The following is a 13843-nucleotide window of genomic DNA, read 5'->3' as shown; positions in this document are numbered from 1 at the left end:
AATTTGAAAGAAACGTCGACTTTTTTATCTTTACACTGTCGCTTTACTTTTCAAAAAATTTGTATATCAGGAACTCCTTTGTATAGGCAGTTCTGGAATAACAATACGCACGCTGCAATACGCATTCATTTCAGCCGCTCGAGAATCTCTTGGTTCTCGCGTGATGGAAGTGATCGAGTCGCTTTTTTGCTAAGGAATGAGGAGAGCACTTGTAAGTTTCTTTCCCCCTAGGACTTTCGCCTCAAAAGGCTGCATTATGTATTCATGCTCATGTTGCGCCTTCAAGCGTATATATAATTGCTTAAATATGTCAAAAACTGCCAACCAACCCGAGTTCTTGGCCCGCTCATCATGGCGGAATCCGAATCCGAACCCCAATCCTAACCCGCGAGGCGCGTTGAATCCGCAGGCGCGGCCCTTTAATTCGAAGCCCCAGCACACGTCGTGGGGTAACAGACAGTCGAATTTTGGTGGCGGTCCATCAAATAGACAGTTTCATAACGGACGATTTAGACCCCAGGAAGGGGGCAAACGGAAATGGGAGGGTAATACTAGGCCGCCGCCTTCGCAACGAAGGCGGTTCGACAAAGAGAATCGGCAAGACCTCAAGGATGAAGCATATGTTCGACGCACTTTCAAGCTACCATCGCCTTCAGATTACAAAGGAGCACCTGAAAGTCTCTTCACTGATCCAAGGGAGGCGTTTCGAAAATCGACAAAGAAGGTGCTCAGGATGAGGCTCTCCTTCTCACGATCGTACGGGGCGATGCGCTGCAACATACATTGCGGCTTTCTCAGAGCCCGCGGGGAGATGAATGCTGTCGGCGAGGGAGCGAACAAGGTAAGCCATGCATCCATGCACCCATGCATCATTATCTCTTACTGGACCTTTCCTTCCTAACGCCCGGATAGACAATTGCGGAGAAAGCGGCATATCTCCATCTACTAGCACAGCTTCACGAAGCTGGTATCCTGAAGGAGATTTTCGAGTTTGCCGATATTAACCATCATAACCCAATCTACAAAGAAGACGACAGCGCGATAGAGGATGTTGTCAATTATGCTGCTCGGTTTGATGCCATTCCAAGCATTACTTACAGCCATGTTAATACGCCCTTCGATCCGAGAAGCCCTTGGTGCGTTGAGTATTCAATTGAGCTTCCCGAGCACAAGATCCATGTCCGAGGCCGACATCAGTCCTACAAGATGGCGCAAGTTGGAGCCGCTGTTCGTTTCAAGCAGGAAGCGGAAAAATTTCAATCCGAACTTGGTACAGAGTCACTTGCGCTTAATGACTCCCAGTCACTCACCGTCCAAAATGCGAAAACCTTCCTCGAGTACTATAGAATAGTCTACACGGGCACCAAAATTGACAATGACGCCAAAGATATTCCAAAGAATGAGACTGGTGTGAGTGTGCCGCTCACAAGGTGGCAATGCCTTATGAATGGACAGCCTTTTGGGGATCCTTTCGACACGTACGGCAAGAAGAACAAAGGTCAAGACATATCGGCGCTCTTTACCGCTGTTGCGCTCAAGAAGAAGGATCCGGAGCTCTATCCCAAGTTCCTCGAGGCCCTCAAGGAGGGGAATGGAGCAATTGTAAGACCGATGCCGCCAGTCGACTTTGTAGTCGAACAGGATTGCTTGATTTCGATGCGAGAGACTCTGTATGAGGTCAGGAAAGCTGGTCTACCTGACGAACGGGAGGAAGCTATGCGATATGAAGGAAGGGAGTATGAGGACAGATACACTCGGAAAGCCTTGTCTCCAAATGAAGCCAAACGCAAGAGCGAGAAGCTGAAAAAGCGCCGAGAACGATACTTGAAGGATCCTGAGCTGGAAAGTTTGAGGTCTAAGCGAGAGGGCCTTCCAATGAACCAGTATCACGCAAAGGTTTTGGATATGGTGAATCAAAATGTCTACAGCATCGTAGTAGGCGCCACTGGAAGTGGAAAAACGACTCAGACCCCTCAAATTGTGCTCGATGATGCCATTTCTCGAGGCGAGGGTGCTCAATGCAATATTATTTGCACTCAACCGCGAAGAATTGCGGCAACTTCAGTGGCCCGTCGAGTTGCTGAAGAACGAAATGAGTCGTTAGGGAAATCGGTCGGATACCAGGTCCGGTTTGACCGCTCAACGCCTGAACAAGGAGGAAGCATTACCTACTGCACAACAGGTATACTTCTTCAACAGCTGCAAAACAATCCAGATTCGGTATTTGATCATGTTTCCCACCTTTTCGTGGATGAAGTTCACGAGCGGGATATCCTCATTGATTTCTTGATGATCCTTCTCAAGGGCAGAGTCAAGGACCGCGTGCGTCTTGGAAAGCCTGTGCCCAGGGTTGTCCTTATGAGTGCCACTTTGGACACGGAACTCTTTGCTGGCTACTTTAAACAACTGGGTCAGGACGGTCAACTGGTGGAATGCCCGACGTTGAGTGTCCCCGGCCGAACGTTCCCCGTCAGTTACCACTACCTAGACGAAGTTCTGGGGCGGTTGCAACAAAATGGTGGCCGAGAGATCCAACGTCTCTTGGAAAGAGATCCTCAAACCAGAGAACATCTGGCGTATGAAGAAAGCTTTAAGAAGAGCCCTCTCAACAACGCGGCAAACCAGGATCAATCGATGGACGACGACGAGCCTGCTGCAATTGACTGGAAGCGGAAATATAATGCCGAAGGTGAAGTTGTCTCTGAGAAAGAGGACGCGTTAGTGCCCTCTGGCTTGGTGGCGGCCACTATTGGACTCATTGCTCGCGACACTAACGAAGGAGCAATTCTGGTCTTCCTCCCTGGTCTTGAAGAGATTCTCAAAGTGGAAAACCTTTTGCGAAAAGAGCGTCCACTTGGCATCAACGTTGACGATAGCTCAAAGTATCGTGTGTCTTTGCTACATTCGTCTCTACCCTCGGGGCAAACGGATGTCTTTAGCGAGGTGCCGGAGGGTTGCCGCAAGATTATCCTGGCCACGAACATCGCCGAGACTTCCATCACTATTCCGGATGTGCAGTACGTGATCGACAGCGGCAAGCTTCGAGAGAAGCGGTATGACCAACTTCGCCGCATCACTCGCTTGCAGTGCTGCTGGGTGAGCAAGTCAAATTCTCGCCAGCGGGCCGGACGTGCTGGACGAGTCCGGGATGGAAACTACTATGCTCTGTTCACCAAAGAAAGATACGAGTCCTTGCGATCGATTGGTCTGCCTGAGATGCTTCGGTCCGATTTGCAGGAAGTCTGTCTGGATGTCAAAGCTCACTCTTTGGATACGAACATCGATCAATTCCTCTCAGAAGCCATTGAACCACCGGCACCAGAGGCCGTTGCGGCCTCTGTACGGAATCTGCGGGCTTTGGAAGCGCTGACCGATGATGAGATGTTGACTCCACTTGGACGTTTGTTGGCTTCGCTACCTGTTCATCCCAACCTTGGCAAGATGATGGTTCTGGCTGTGGTGTTCCGCTGTCTCGACCCCATGCTGGTCCTCGGAGCTCTGGCATCAGATCGTGGCATATTCGTCTCTCCGCTTGGTAAGAAAGAGGAGGCAGCTGAAGCCCGTCGTTCTTTTGCTGAAGGCACTGGAAGCGACCATATCGGCATGATCAATGCCTTCCGGGAACTACGTTGGTACCGTGACAACCGCACAAACCAGGAGGCCTTCAAATACGCCGAGAAGAACTTTATCCATTATGGAGCTTTCCGATCGGTCGAGAATACAGTGAACCAGATTGAAGATGTCCTTGTCCAGTCTGGTTTGATTCCCAAGGTACCAGCGAAACAGCGTACCAATTCCGAAGTGGGAACTCCTTCACTGAATCAGAATTCTGCAAATGTGCCACTCCTAAAAGCCATTGCACTTGCCGGCATGGGCAACAATATCGGTATAACCGGTGGTCGTGGCACAAAGAGCTGGCGTACGGAGAGTGAAAAGACATGCTTTGTGCACCCCTCTTCAATCAACCATGTCCCCTTTTCACAGATGAAGAAGGCCGGTGGTGGCAACCAGGAAACCTCACTCATGACTTATTCTACCTTGTCCAAATCAACAGACGCCAAGACCACCTTCCTCAGAGATACCACGCTCATCACCCCGCTTGCTGCCGCCCTCTTTGGTGGCCGGCTCACGCACGCACCGCCGCGCAAGATCCAAGTAGGCAGCTGGCTGCCTTTTTGGGTCAAGACTACCACCTGGTCCAGCGACGGCAGAGAAGCCAAGACCATTTTTGAGTTCAGAAAAGCCCTTGATAGAGTAAGTTATCTCTCTTATCATTCCTCTCAGTTTTTATTCCCAACATCAATCTCTTCCTTCATCCCCTCATCTCTAACCTGATTCTTTTATTCCCCGTCTTTTCACTTGATACCATACTAACATGCATAGCTTCTCGCTGGCGCATTCGCCGATATCGAGAACCACAAACTCGACCAGACCAAATTCCTCCACGAGAACCAGCTCTGCGAGCTCTTCGCCCAAGGCCTCGTCGATGTCCTCGACAAGGACATTCCCACCGGCAAATACATTGAGCGCAAATGGCGCAAGTCCGCTACTGATGCCATGTCCCGCCTTGACTTGCATTAGTCCCCTACCTACCTACCTACCTACCTACCTACCTACCTACCTACCTACCTACCTACCTACCTACCTACCTATCTAGTACATTTCTCCCGATTTCATAATCTGGCGGCTATAGTTTGAGCTTGACTCGCGTCTCCTTCTCGTTTGACACCAAAAATGTTGTTATCGGTTTCTAAATTTGGGCATGTGCGGAAGCTTTATATACAACGTCTTTGCTGGGTTTTATTAGAAAAAAGAAGAAGAGGAAGATCACGCTTGGTTGCCGTCAATGTATATTATAGAGTCCCTAGAGTCCGTTGTGATATACTTTTATATCTCATCTCGCTTTTTAGATTCTGTACAAATAGAACAATTACTTTTCCCCTTTTCCTTTTCTCTCTTTCCCATTCTTTTAATGTCTCTTTTTTTCTTTCTTTCTTTTCCGTTTTGTCTCCCTTCCTCTCTTCTTCTTATTATATCCCTCTTTTGCGTGGGATATATTCTCCAATTATATCTATCATCTCTTTCTATCCTATTTGTGTCGCGTGATTTATCGTACTATCTCTCATTCTATGCTTCTTGCGTCACATAATTTATGTTTTGTCTTATCCAATCGTACGTACTGTTTGTCCTCTGCTCTTCTACCCTTCTACCCTTCTACCCTTCTACCCCCCTATCCTTTATCCTTCTATTATTCCATCATTCTGTCCTCATGTATCACATCATATCATCGACGTGCACTTTCTGAAAAGAACTCAAAGAATAAAGCCAAAGGGTACATTGAATAAGAGAAGGGTGTATGATATCTACAGGTAGTTCTGTTGGGCGGGTATATAAGTTGCTCTACTCCGTACATACGTGCAATTAAGCCTTGTCAGAGCTGCTCTCGACAAAACAAGCTACGTGCTCTTTCGTGCCATGTAAGGTACGTATGCTTATGCCTGACAGCTGGAAAAAAGTACGACACTATAGTATACAATACAATACAGTACACTATGCCGCTCTGCTCTTCGCTGTTCTGTTCTGTGCTGTGTGGTACAGTAGACCATGCAGTGCAGTGCGGTGCTATAAAGTATAATAAGAGCTATAATGTTCAACAGGACTCCATAAAATGCATAAATGTATACATGCAACGTGCCTAAGGGATGTGTATACAATACATGCATCTGACGCTATGCAATTGCTCTAATCGCTCTAATCGCTTCAAGTGCTCAGAAGAAGAAGAAGAAGAAGAAGAAGAAGAAGAAGAAGAAGAAGAAGAAGAAGAAGAAGAGCGGGCCAAGGAGGCAGTAAATGCAACCACCACCATCAACAACGACAACAAATCAGACCAGACCAAACTACTACCACTACCACTACCACCAATAACAACAAAACAGGCCACGATCAGCGATGAGTGAGACAGACAAATGAATAAACCGAAATGGGCCAAGAACGAGACCGACAAATGAATAAAACCAATCAAACGAATAAAGGGAATAAACCGAATGAACCGAAAGAAATGAGCCAAGAACGAGACAGACCAAACGAATAAACCGAACGAAGTGAGGCCAAAAGGGTTAAAATACCTCCTCAGCATCATCATCAGCAGGTATCCTACCCCTCAACCAATCCAGCGTAGCTTCCGTTCCCTTTTCAAGCACCGTATATTTTGGCACGCGGAACCTATTGCCCTTGACATCCAAGCTCTTTAGAGATCCCTTTAGGAGACCCATCCGGGGCGGCAAGGAACCGATATCGTTGCTCGCGAGATTGACCACCGCCAGGCCCTCGACAGCTTCGTAGGTAAGATCCTGGATACAATTCTCGGAAGCGAGGAGGGTGGTTAGGCTGGGGAAAGTGGAGCGCAGGACAGGGAGGGAGGTAATGCGGTTGGTAGAGACGTTGAGATATTCAAGAAGCGGCGCTTGGAGGGAGGACTGGAGAGGGGCGAGGGAGGTGATGCTGTTGAATGCGAGGGAGAGGGATTTGAGTTTTGGAAGGGTGAGGGGGAGGGAGGTTGATGGTGCCGTTGAAGAGGATGGAGAGGATGGAGAGGAAGAGGAAGAAGGGGATGGAGAAGATAGAGGCAGATAGGACGAGCCTTTGAGGGAGTTGTGTGAAAGATCCAAGTTGACGAGGCTGTGAGAAACAATAGACAGGCAAGACATGGGTATAAGCGACAGCCGATTTTGGGAGAGGAGGAGATTGCGGATAGTATATTCGCTTATTGCGAGTTCTTCGAATGGGATGGAATGGATATTGCTGTCGTCTAGTGTTTTGGATGACAAGTCGAGCTTTCCATCCGTTTGAACGGGCCATTTCGACAGAGAAGCGGATGAAGGATGTTTGGCTGACGAGTATCCGGTTGTTGGGTTGGGAACTTCCGAGTCAAACGCATCGGAGCCATCGACAGGTTCTGGATCAAGGCGACTTGCGAGATCCCGCTTCAGTTGGTCTGTGGACATGTTGAGGAATTTCCGCTCGCGCAGAGGGTTACCAGCTACACGCAAGACGTCGAGGCTGTCCATTCTGCCAATGTGTTCGTCGAGTGTGACAATGTTGTTGCCTGTAAAGTCGGCGCTCTTCAGTTTCGACAGAGACGAAAGACCTTGCGGGATGGATGAAAGTTTGTTGTCCTCCGCGGTCAAAGTAACCAGCTCAGCCCAGGAGCTAATGTTCGGCAAGGACGTTATGGAGTTGAATGAGAGTGCTAGTGTATGGAGTAAAGGAAGATGAAATTCTTCCTCTTCTGAAAGCTCGACAAGATTGTTGTTGGAGATGTCGAGAAACTGGAGAGAGGACCATGAAACAACGCTGCGACCAAAGAGAATCCCAGAGAGATTATTCTTGGAAAGAACGAGTTCCCTGATTGGCAAAGAGACGAGCGAGTCTATTGGAAGAGAGCAGATTCTGTTCTCTGATACATTTAGGTTACGGAGTTCGGCCAAATCTGCTAGACTTCTGGGCAGACTGGTGATGGAATTTCCGCGAAGATCGAGCACTTCGAGCTTCTTTAAGCGCGAGATGCTAGGCTCTAGTTCACCTTCGAGGTTGTTGTTCGCAAGTTTCAGTACTTGAAGGCTTTCGATTTCACTAATGATGTCGAGTGCCTCTTGGCCTAATTTGTTGTTGGACTGTACAAGCAATGTTTTCAGTAAATTGCACACGTGCGAAGGGACGGGAAAAGGGCAATATTTACCAGGTTCAGCGTGACAAGCCTCTCGAGCCTTCTCAGGCCGGGAGGAATTGAAGTTAAGAGGTTGCCGTGAAGGTCTAGGAGTTCTAAACCGCCAAATTGGTTTCCATGATCTTCATCCTCATTAAACTCTGCAGAACTCAGTTGTTTGTCGGGGAAGAGGTGGTCCTCGATTTCGCTGATCTCATTATCTGCCGCTATAAAGCGAACCAGATCAACGCATTCGTACCATGACCCACCCGCCGCTTCAACTGAGTCCATGTCATACATATGAATGACTTCGCTGGGTATTGCTTTTAGGCCCATTCCAGATATGTTGAGGCGTCCATCTGTGCGTGCTGCGTTGACCCGCTTCTTTAAAAAGTTAACGTGCTCATCCTGCAGCATTCCCGGCTCAAAATCATCCACAATAGATTCGGCAGCAAAAGAATTAGCCGCGTTCACTTGAGAACTTTTAGAAGCATTGTTCTTCTTCTCGCCTGTACTTGTCTGCCGAGCTACCAGTTCCCGCCGTGCCGCTTTAGCTCTTGCAATAGTCTCACGAAGAGCACTAGAAGAATTGGACACCTTGCGTTTCTCCAACTCCGGATCCGGATCTTCTCCTTCCTCCGACGCATTCACCGGCTTTGAGATTGGAGGCCTAGTTGCTTGAGATGGTCCTCGTACAGCGGACGACTTTGCAGCAGAAATAACAGCACGCTTTGGGGTTTCGTTTGCCATCCTTTTAGCCGTACTGTTCATCGATCGTGGAGTAGGATTCTCCTTTGAGCTTTGTCTTGGCTGCCCCGCCTTGAGAGGCTCTCTGCTGGTCTCTGAGCGGCTCGGCAGGGATCTCTTGCTGAAAGCTGATACAGACATGTTTGAAGTCGCATTGGGACGTGAGCAACTTTCAGATCTTGTGGCACTCTGGTTTTGAGCAGGTACAGATTCTGGGCCGGAGCTAATCCTTGAACGTGGCAGAGAGCTTCCTAAAGGAAGCGATAAACTCGGCGCTTGCTTCGTTGATTGTGTCCAGGGGGGTTGATAGTTTTGCTCGTAGCTCGCAGTTCTAGAGGAAGTGTTTGAAGAAGATACAGAGCCAGACGTGCGTCTGCTCCTACTGCTTGCCCCTGAACCTAGCCGGCTTTGTTGACGAGTGGGACTCTTGTTTGAATAAAAGCTTGACTTTCGATCCTTTGCTAGAGGCGAGTTGGAGAGAGTCTCAATTGTGCGTTCCGAGAGAGAAAGACGAGACGACCTTGGCATAAAAGCTGACTCGGCAGCAATTGGAAGTTCCTCATCTGATACAGCAATATCTGTATTCAGTTCTTCTGCCTCATCTTGGTTCTTTATTCCTGCAAAAGAACTATCTTGCACATTCCGAGTTTTCACTGGAGTGGAATGGAGGACACCGGTACGCCTCTGTCCATCGCTGTTCAAATCACGTCTGACCGCCCAACCCGCTCCAGTAGGCACACCAGAAAATAATGGTTGCCGCGGAGGAGCAGATCGCAATCTGTTAATTGATAATCCTTTATCTGCCTCCAGTCGCTCCCGTGAAGGCGAGGGGCGCAGACTTCGCGTTTGAAATGAAGTTGGCAGAGGTAATTTAGAAGGGCGCGGTAATGCGCTGGGCCTTATAGACTGTTTAGGACGATTGATCTGATCCATATTAATCCTTCGCTGGGAGATATTCAGGACCTTTCAGATATCAAAAATTTGACCACGTGCACCGCATTCAAATATGTAGAGAACACTTGGACAGCATGTTTTGAAATACACATAATCATAGATGCATGGTCAGATTATTCTGGACTGATCCGGAAACGACGAATGACAGACCAGCAGTCACGTCAACAAATGCTTTGATATTTCCTTTCACGTCAGAAGTCGCCAGAGACCCTTTTGGTGTGAAGGGTTGCTATTTACGTCGTTGGTTGCTCCTCGTGACCACGCTATACCTATCTTGGAAGCATTATTACTCCGTCCGCCATCTGACCAATGAGAGGCTTCCATTCAATTCGTTAAAGCATCGTGTGGGTAAACTGACCCAAAGGGATCCACGCTTTCACTCATCTGCGACATCCACCCAGCCTCCTCCCTCCACACGAACTCCCGCTCCCAGGACCGAGAGCATTCCTCCCGTGTGGGATCAATGCCCTCAAAATAGAGACAACTTCACCCACAGTCTTCCAGTCTTCGCAATACCTTCATCGCAGTCGCCGCATCTTCGCGATTCAAACACTATAACACTAAAAGTCCTGCGACAACCACCTGCGTCATAGTTTCTGCCTACCTATTCAATACTCTGGTTCACTACATTCGCGCCTAGCCATCCAGGATTCCCTGAACAGACGACCAGCGCGATTGCAAAACCAATCTTGACGCTCTCTCCTGGGGCATTTGTATGCAGCTTCCTCCTCCATCATCCTTCGTCAATACATAAATGAGGCTAATTGACGTGTTCATGCAGGCGGCAGCTTCACATTCGCTCATTGCGCTGGATCGTCTTCTTTCCAGGTGCATCATGAGTAATCAAAGCCCCACGCACAGTTCGACGACAAACAACTCAGCACCAAGCACCCCCGTACCTAAACACGCATCCCTTCCAGATCACCTCTCCTCTCCAAGTCCGGCAGCCGCGATTTCAGGATTGCAATCAGCTCGAGTAGAGCAAGCCAAGCACGCTCCTTCTCACCCTAACTCTTCCTCCATGACGCCGCCACCATCTTCTCAGATTCCCCACACGGGAGCATCGACGGCAAGTCCTGAGCCTCGCGCTGCAACGCCTGCCATGTCTCTTCTCTCTTCTCCACCTATGACCGCCAAGCTTGGCCCCAATCTCAGCAACCTATCCACGCAACCCGTTCCTACACCTGAGCAGATAGCAGTGGCATCCACGGCCGAGCTTCGCTCAATGGTCAATGACTTGAGTTGTAATGTCCGAGAAGCGCGCATGTCCGAAGCGCACTACAAGCTTCAACACAGCCTCCTTTCCATTGAGACATCTGAAGCCGCAAAGCGCATGGCAGTTGAGCACGAGATGACTCGACGTGAAATGGATGTCCTCCAGGAACAGCAACGCCAAGCTAGCCTTCACCCGCCATTAGAGCCGCACAGGGAAGCTGAGATTCCGCCCCGATCACAGCGGGAGGTTGAGCTTGAAGCGCAATGTAATCTGTTGCGAGCCGAGAATGATGCGTTGAAAAAGAGATTACGCCATTCGAAGAAGTTGCTTTTGGTGAAAGAGGATGAGCAGGCTTTTCTTTTGGAGGAGAATGAGCGTTTACGCAACCGCATCCGGGAGAACCGTGCACATCTTAATCAGCTCCGTGGTCCCGGCGGTCTGTATGAATCTGCTCCGTCACACCCAGGCTATGAATCACCTCGTCATGGTTCACCTCATCACGGTGAGAGTGGTCGTCCCACTCATGCCCCTAGCAATCGCGTCCCAGGTGAAGAAGCAGCCAACTTTGCTGCCTTGCTCTTAGCCGATCAAGTTCTCAGCCAGGAAAACGCAAGCGCACCAACAAGTCCAACACGGAGTCGGCCTTCGAAGCAAAATCCACCCGGCCAGTCACGCGGTACACATTCAGTTTCTTCTCTTCCTGTCACCCCGCGACATAGCCGCATGTCTGTGGGTAAAGCTGGCTATGCCGAGACTGGTCCTGCTCTATCAGCAAACGATCGCAGACATGAGTCCAACCAACATCGCAGACGAGAGAGTCGGGACAGCACGATTTCTGCTTCTGACATGAGTGACGATGGCCAGGACGCCTATGGTGCCGAGGAAAAGCCTAGCCACGATCCAGCGAAGATGCCCCACACTTCACTTGGGCATAGAGCGGAGGCACTTGGCGTTCCCCCTCCCTCAAACCGTCAACCAGGCTTGATGCAAACCAAACTATTCGGCCAAGTGAGAAAACCTGGCGTTGAAAGAAGGCTGACTCACTCCAAGCGGAAGATTGATGACAACCATCATGAATACGACGAGGAAGCAGCAAAAAGAAGACGGACCGAAGGCGTAGGTTTGGGCATCGGTGGCTGGAGCCATTCCAGGCATTGATAACAACTAACATCCCAAGCCCTCATTCGAGGTTTTTTGCTTCTTAGCGCGCACAGACTCCTCACGCGTAGCCCGTCGGCATTATCCGTAACTCTTGCTGCTTTATCGCATTGCTGATGCATTTCATGATAAAGGATGGGGGCGTTTTATATTGCGTTTGGTGATATTTCGAAGCGGTGTCCATTTCCCGAAGGTCTTTTCATATCATCTATTTTTACGGGCGAGACCTGATAGCCTGCTTTTCAGCGATTTGGTTACGAAGTTACGAAATATTCAATGGAATTTGCAGATTTGTTCACAGCATAAAATATTGACATTGCTCGTTTCATGTTGCCAGCAATTCTCATGCAAATGCTTTGTCGATTCGTCTTTCATTCCATGGCACATACGGTGCTTAGCCACGCTTCAGCATGAGAAGCAACGACATTAATAAAGTCGTAATTGAAGTTTTGTTCAGATGATAGTGATCAGAATCCGCACACATGCCTTGTAGGCTTTAGGTACGATGTTGTCTCCTGTTTATGCGTGACGTTCCATTGCTCGCCAGAGGTACCTTATGTTAGTTGGAGTCTCCAGGTCTCGGGTGTCGCGTCTACATTGGGAAAGTTTTCTAGGGCTTAGGGTTTGCGCTAGCGAATTGAGGCTCTGCACACAAACGGATTCGCAAGCGAGGACCTTCAGATCTTTGGCGACTTCGGTGCAAGGCGATACAGCGACAACGACAACGCCGATTTACTGATTGCCATCCGTCACCATGGTGCGTACAATCCGATGAAGTTCTACAGATTGCTATATTGAGAGAGCAATTCTGGGATGGATCTTGTGGAAATTTCGAGCGGCGAACGGCTGACGGGATATGTTTCGGGAATATAGGCAATCAAGCACAACCAGCAGATCCCCCACAACCGTGAGTGATTCCGCAAAAAGAAGAGGATATTGAATTGCCCGGAGCCAGTTTTACTGACTGGGAACATTAGACTTCCGAAAGGATTGGCAGCGTCGCGTGCGCACCCACTTCGACCAGGTAAATATCCCTGAACGATGAAGAAATTTGTCCCTATATTCGAAAGACTCGAACGCCCTGAGGATACACGCGATCAACGAGACGATTGGAGATCGAATAATTGCGATGAACAACCGATCTGACATGGATTTTTCATTTTGCAGGCTGGTCGTAAGAAGGCGCGCCGCACTGCTCGTGCCACCAAGGCTGCTGCCATTGCCCCCAGGCCCACCGATCTGCTCCGCCCTGTTGTGCGATGCCCTACCGTCAAGTACAACCGCCGCGTTCGGGCCGGCCGCGGCTTCACCTTCGATGAGCTGAAGGTTCGTTCCTTTTTCCCTCCCCGAAGAATATTCTGCCGAAATATTGGTTTTCGTCCTTTTGTCAGGATATACATTACTTGGAAATGGTTAAATTAACTGGTCGATGCTGGGAAAATAGGCTGCTGGTATCCCCCGCAAGTTCGCTCGTACCGTCGGTATCGCCGTTGACCACCGCCGGGTGACCCGCTCCGAGGAGGCTCTCGCTGCCAACGTCCAGCGCCTCAAGGACTACCGTGCCCGCCTCATCCTCTTCCCCCGTCGCACTGGCGTTCACAAGAAGGGCGACGCCACCGCCGAGGAGGTCAAGGCCGCCAAGGGCGAGAACTTTGCCAAGACTATTGGTGCTACTCTCCCCATTACCAACATTGTTACCCCCGAGCAGGCCTACACCGAGGTCGCCACCAGCGAGCTCCCCAAGGGCGAGGAGAACGCTTTCAGAAGACTCCGCGAGGCCCGAAGCGAGGCCCGTCTCGTCGGTGTCCGGGAGAAGCGTGCCAAGGCCAAGGCCGAGGAGACCGCTGCTGCCGCCAAGAAATAAAAAGGTGCGGGATAATCGTGGGGATTACGGCTGTTGTGTCCAGCTGGTTTTTGCGTGTGGGGTTTTCATTAGGTCTATTCAATTTTCATGGCCTAAATGTATTTCTGACATCAACACGAAAAAACTTGAGCTTTTAATATTCATGACGTTAAACACTGCTGTTTTGATTATTCTGCCGTGAACAAGATGCACATGATAC

General features: G+C 49.5%; 5 protein-coding genes across 5 annotated transcripts; 4 read left to right on the top strand and 1 right to left on the bottom strand.

The window, feature by feature from the left end:
* Nucleotides 1-28: 28 nt before the first annotated feature.
* Nucleotides 29-5016, top strand: L228DRAFT_260934 (P-loop containing nucleoside triphosphate hydrolase protein). The gene is made up of 4 exons (XM_018334295.1): nucleotides 29-211; nucleotides 287-841; nucleotides 913-4254; nucleotides 4384-5016. The coding sequence occupies exons 1-4, from the start codon at nucleotides 197-199 to the stop codon at nucleotides 4579-4581; spliced, it is 4110 nt and encodes a 1369-aa protein (XP_018188358.1). The 5' UTR covers nucleotides 29-196; the 3' UTR covers nucleotides 4582-5016.
* A 523-nt stretch (nucleotides 5017-5539) lies between these two features.
* On the top strand, nucleotides 5540-6037 carry L228DRAFT_136262 (hypothetical protein). The gene has a single exon (XM_018329139.1). The coding sequence runs from the start codon at nucleotides 5703-5705 to the stop codon at nucleotides 5955-5957; it is 255 nt and encodes an 84-aa protein (XP_018188357.1). The 5' UTR covers nucleotides 5540-5702; the 3' UTR covers nucleotides 5958-6037.
* A 79-nt stretch (nucleotides 6038-6116) lies between these two features.
* On the bottom strand, nucleotides 6117-8593 carry L228DRAFT_238708 (L domain-like protein; the record flags this gene model as incomplete). Its single annotated transcript, XM_018331069.1, has 2 exons — nucleotides 6117-7673; nucleotides 7739-8593. 2 exons carry the CDS (start codon nucleotides 8591-8593, stop codon nucleotides 6117-6119), a joined length of 2412 nt encoding a protein of 803 aa, XP_018188356.1.
* A 1218-nt stretch (nucleotides 8594-9811) lies between these two features.
* On the top strand, nucleotides 9812-12179 carry L228DRAFT_260932 (hypothetical protein). Its single transcript, XM_018334294.1, has 2 exons — nucleotides 9812-10119; nucleotides 10188-12179. The coding sequence occupies exon 2, from the start codon at nucleotides 10242-10244 to the stop codon at nucleotides 11778-11780; it is 1539 nt and encodes a 512-aa protein (XP_018188355.1). The 5' UTR covers nucleotides 9812-10119; nucleotides 10188-10241; the 3' UTR covers nucleotides 11781-12179.
* A 355-nt stretch (nucleotides 12180-12534) lies between these two features.
* Nucleotides 12535-13644, top strand: L228DRAFT_238706 (50S ribosomal protein L13e; the record flags this gene model as incomplete). The annotated part of the gene is made up of 5 exons (XM_018331068.1): nucleotides 12535-12537; nucleotides 12654-12687; nucleotides 12758-12804; nucleotides 12948-13106; nucleotides 13225-13644. 5 exons carry the CDS (start codon nucleotides 12535-12537, stop codon nucleotides 13642-13644), a joined length of 663 nt encoding a protein of 220 aa, XP_018188354.1.
* Between the last annotated feature and the right edge of the window lie 199 nt (nucleotides 13645-13843).

The sequence above is a fragment of the Xylona heveae genome (genome assembly GCF_001619985.1).
Source record: "Xylona heveae TC161 unplaced genomic scaffold L228scaffold_5, whole genome shotgun sequence".
In the NCBI taxonomy this organism is placed as follows: Eukaryota; Fungi; Ascomycota; class Xylonomycetes; order Xylonales; family Xylonaceae; genus Xylona; species Xylona heveae.
The sequence above is the reverse complement of the archived record's forward strand: the minus strand, read 5'-3'. Positions and strand labels throughout refer to the sequence as shown.

Coding starts and splice junctions, on each gene's coding strand:
- L228DRAFT_260934 (XM_018334295.1), top strand. Junction 842..912: donor TCGGCGAGGGAGCGAACAAG/GTAAGCCATGCA, acceptor ACGCCCGGATAG/ACAATTGCGGAGAAAGCGGC. Junction 4,255..4,383: donor TCAGAAAAGCCCTTGATAGA/GTAAGTTATCTC, acceptor TAACATGCATAG/CTTCTCGCTGGCGCATTCGC.
- L228DRAFT_260932 (XM_018334294.1), top strand. CDS start 10,242: ATGAGTAATCAAAGCCCCACGCACAGTTCGACGACAAACAACTCAGCA.
- L228DRAFT_136262 (XM_018329139.1), top strand. CDS start 5,703: ATGTGTATACAATACATGCATCTGACGCTATGCAATTGCTCTAATCGC.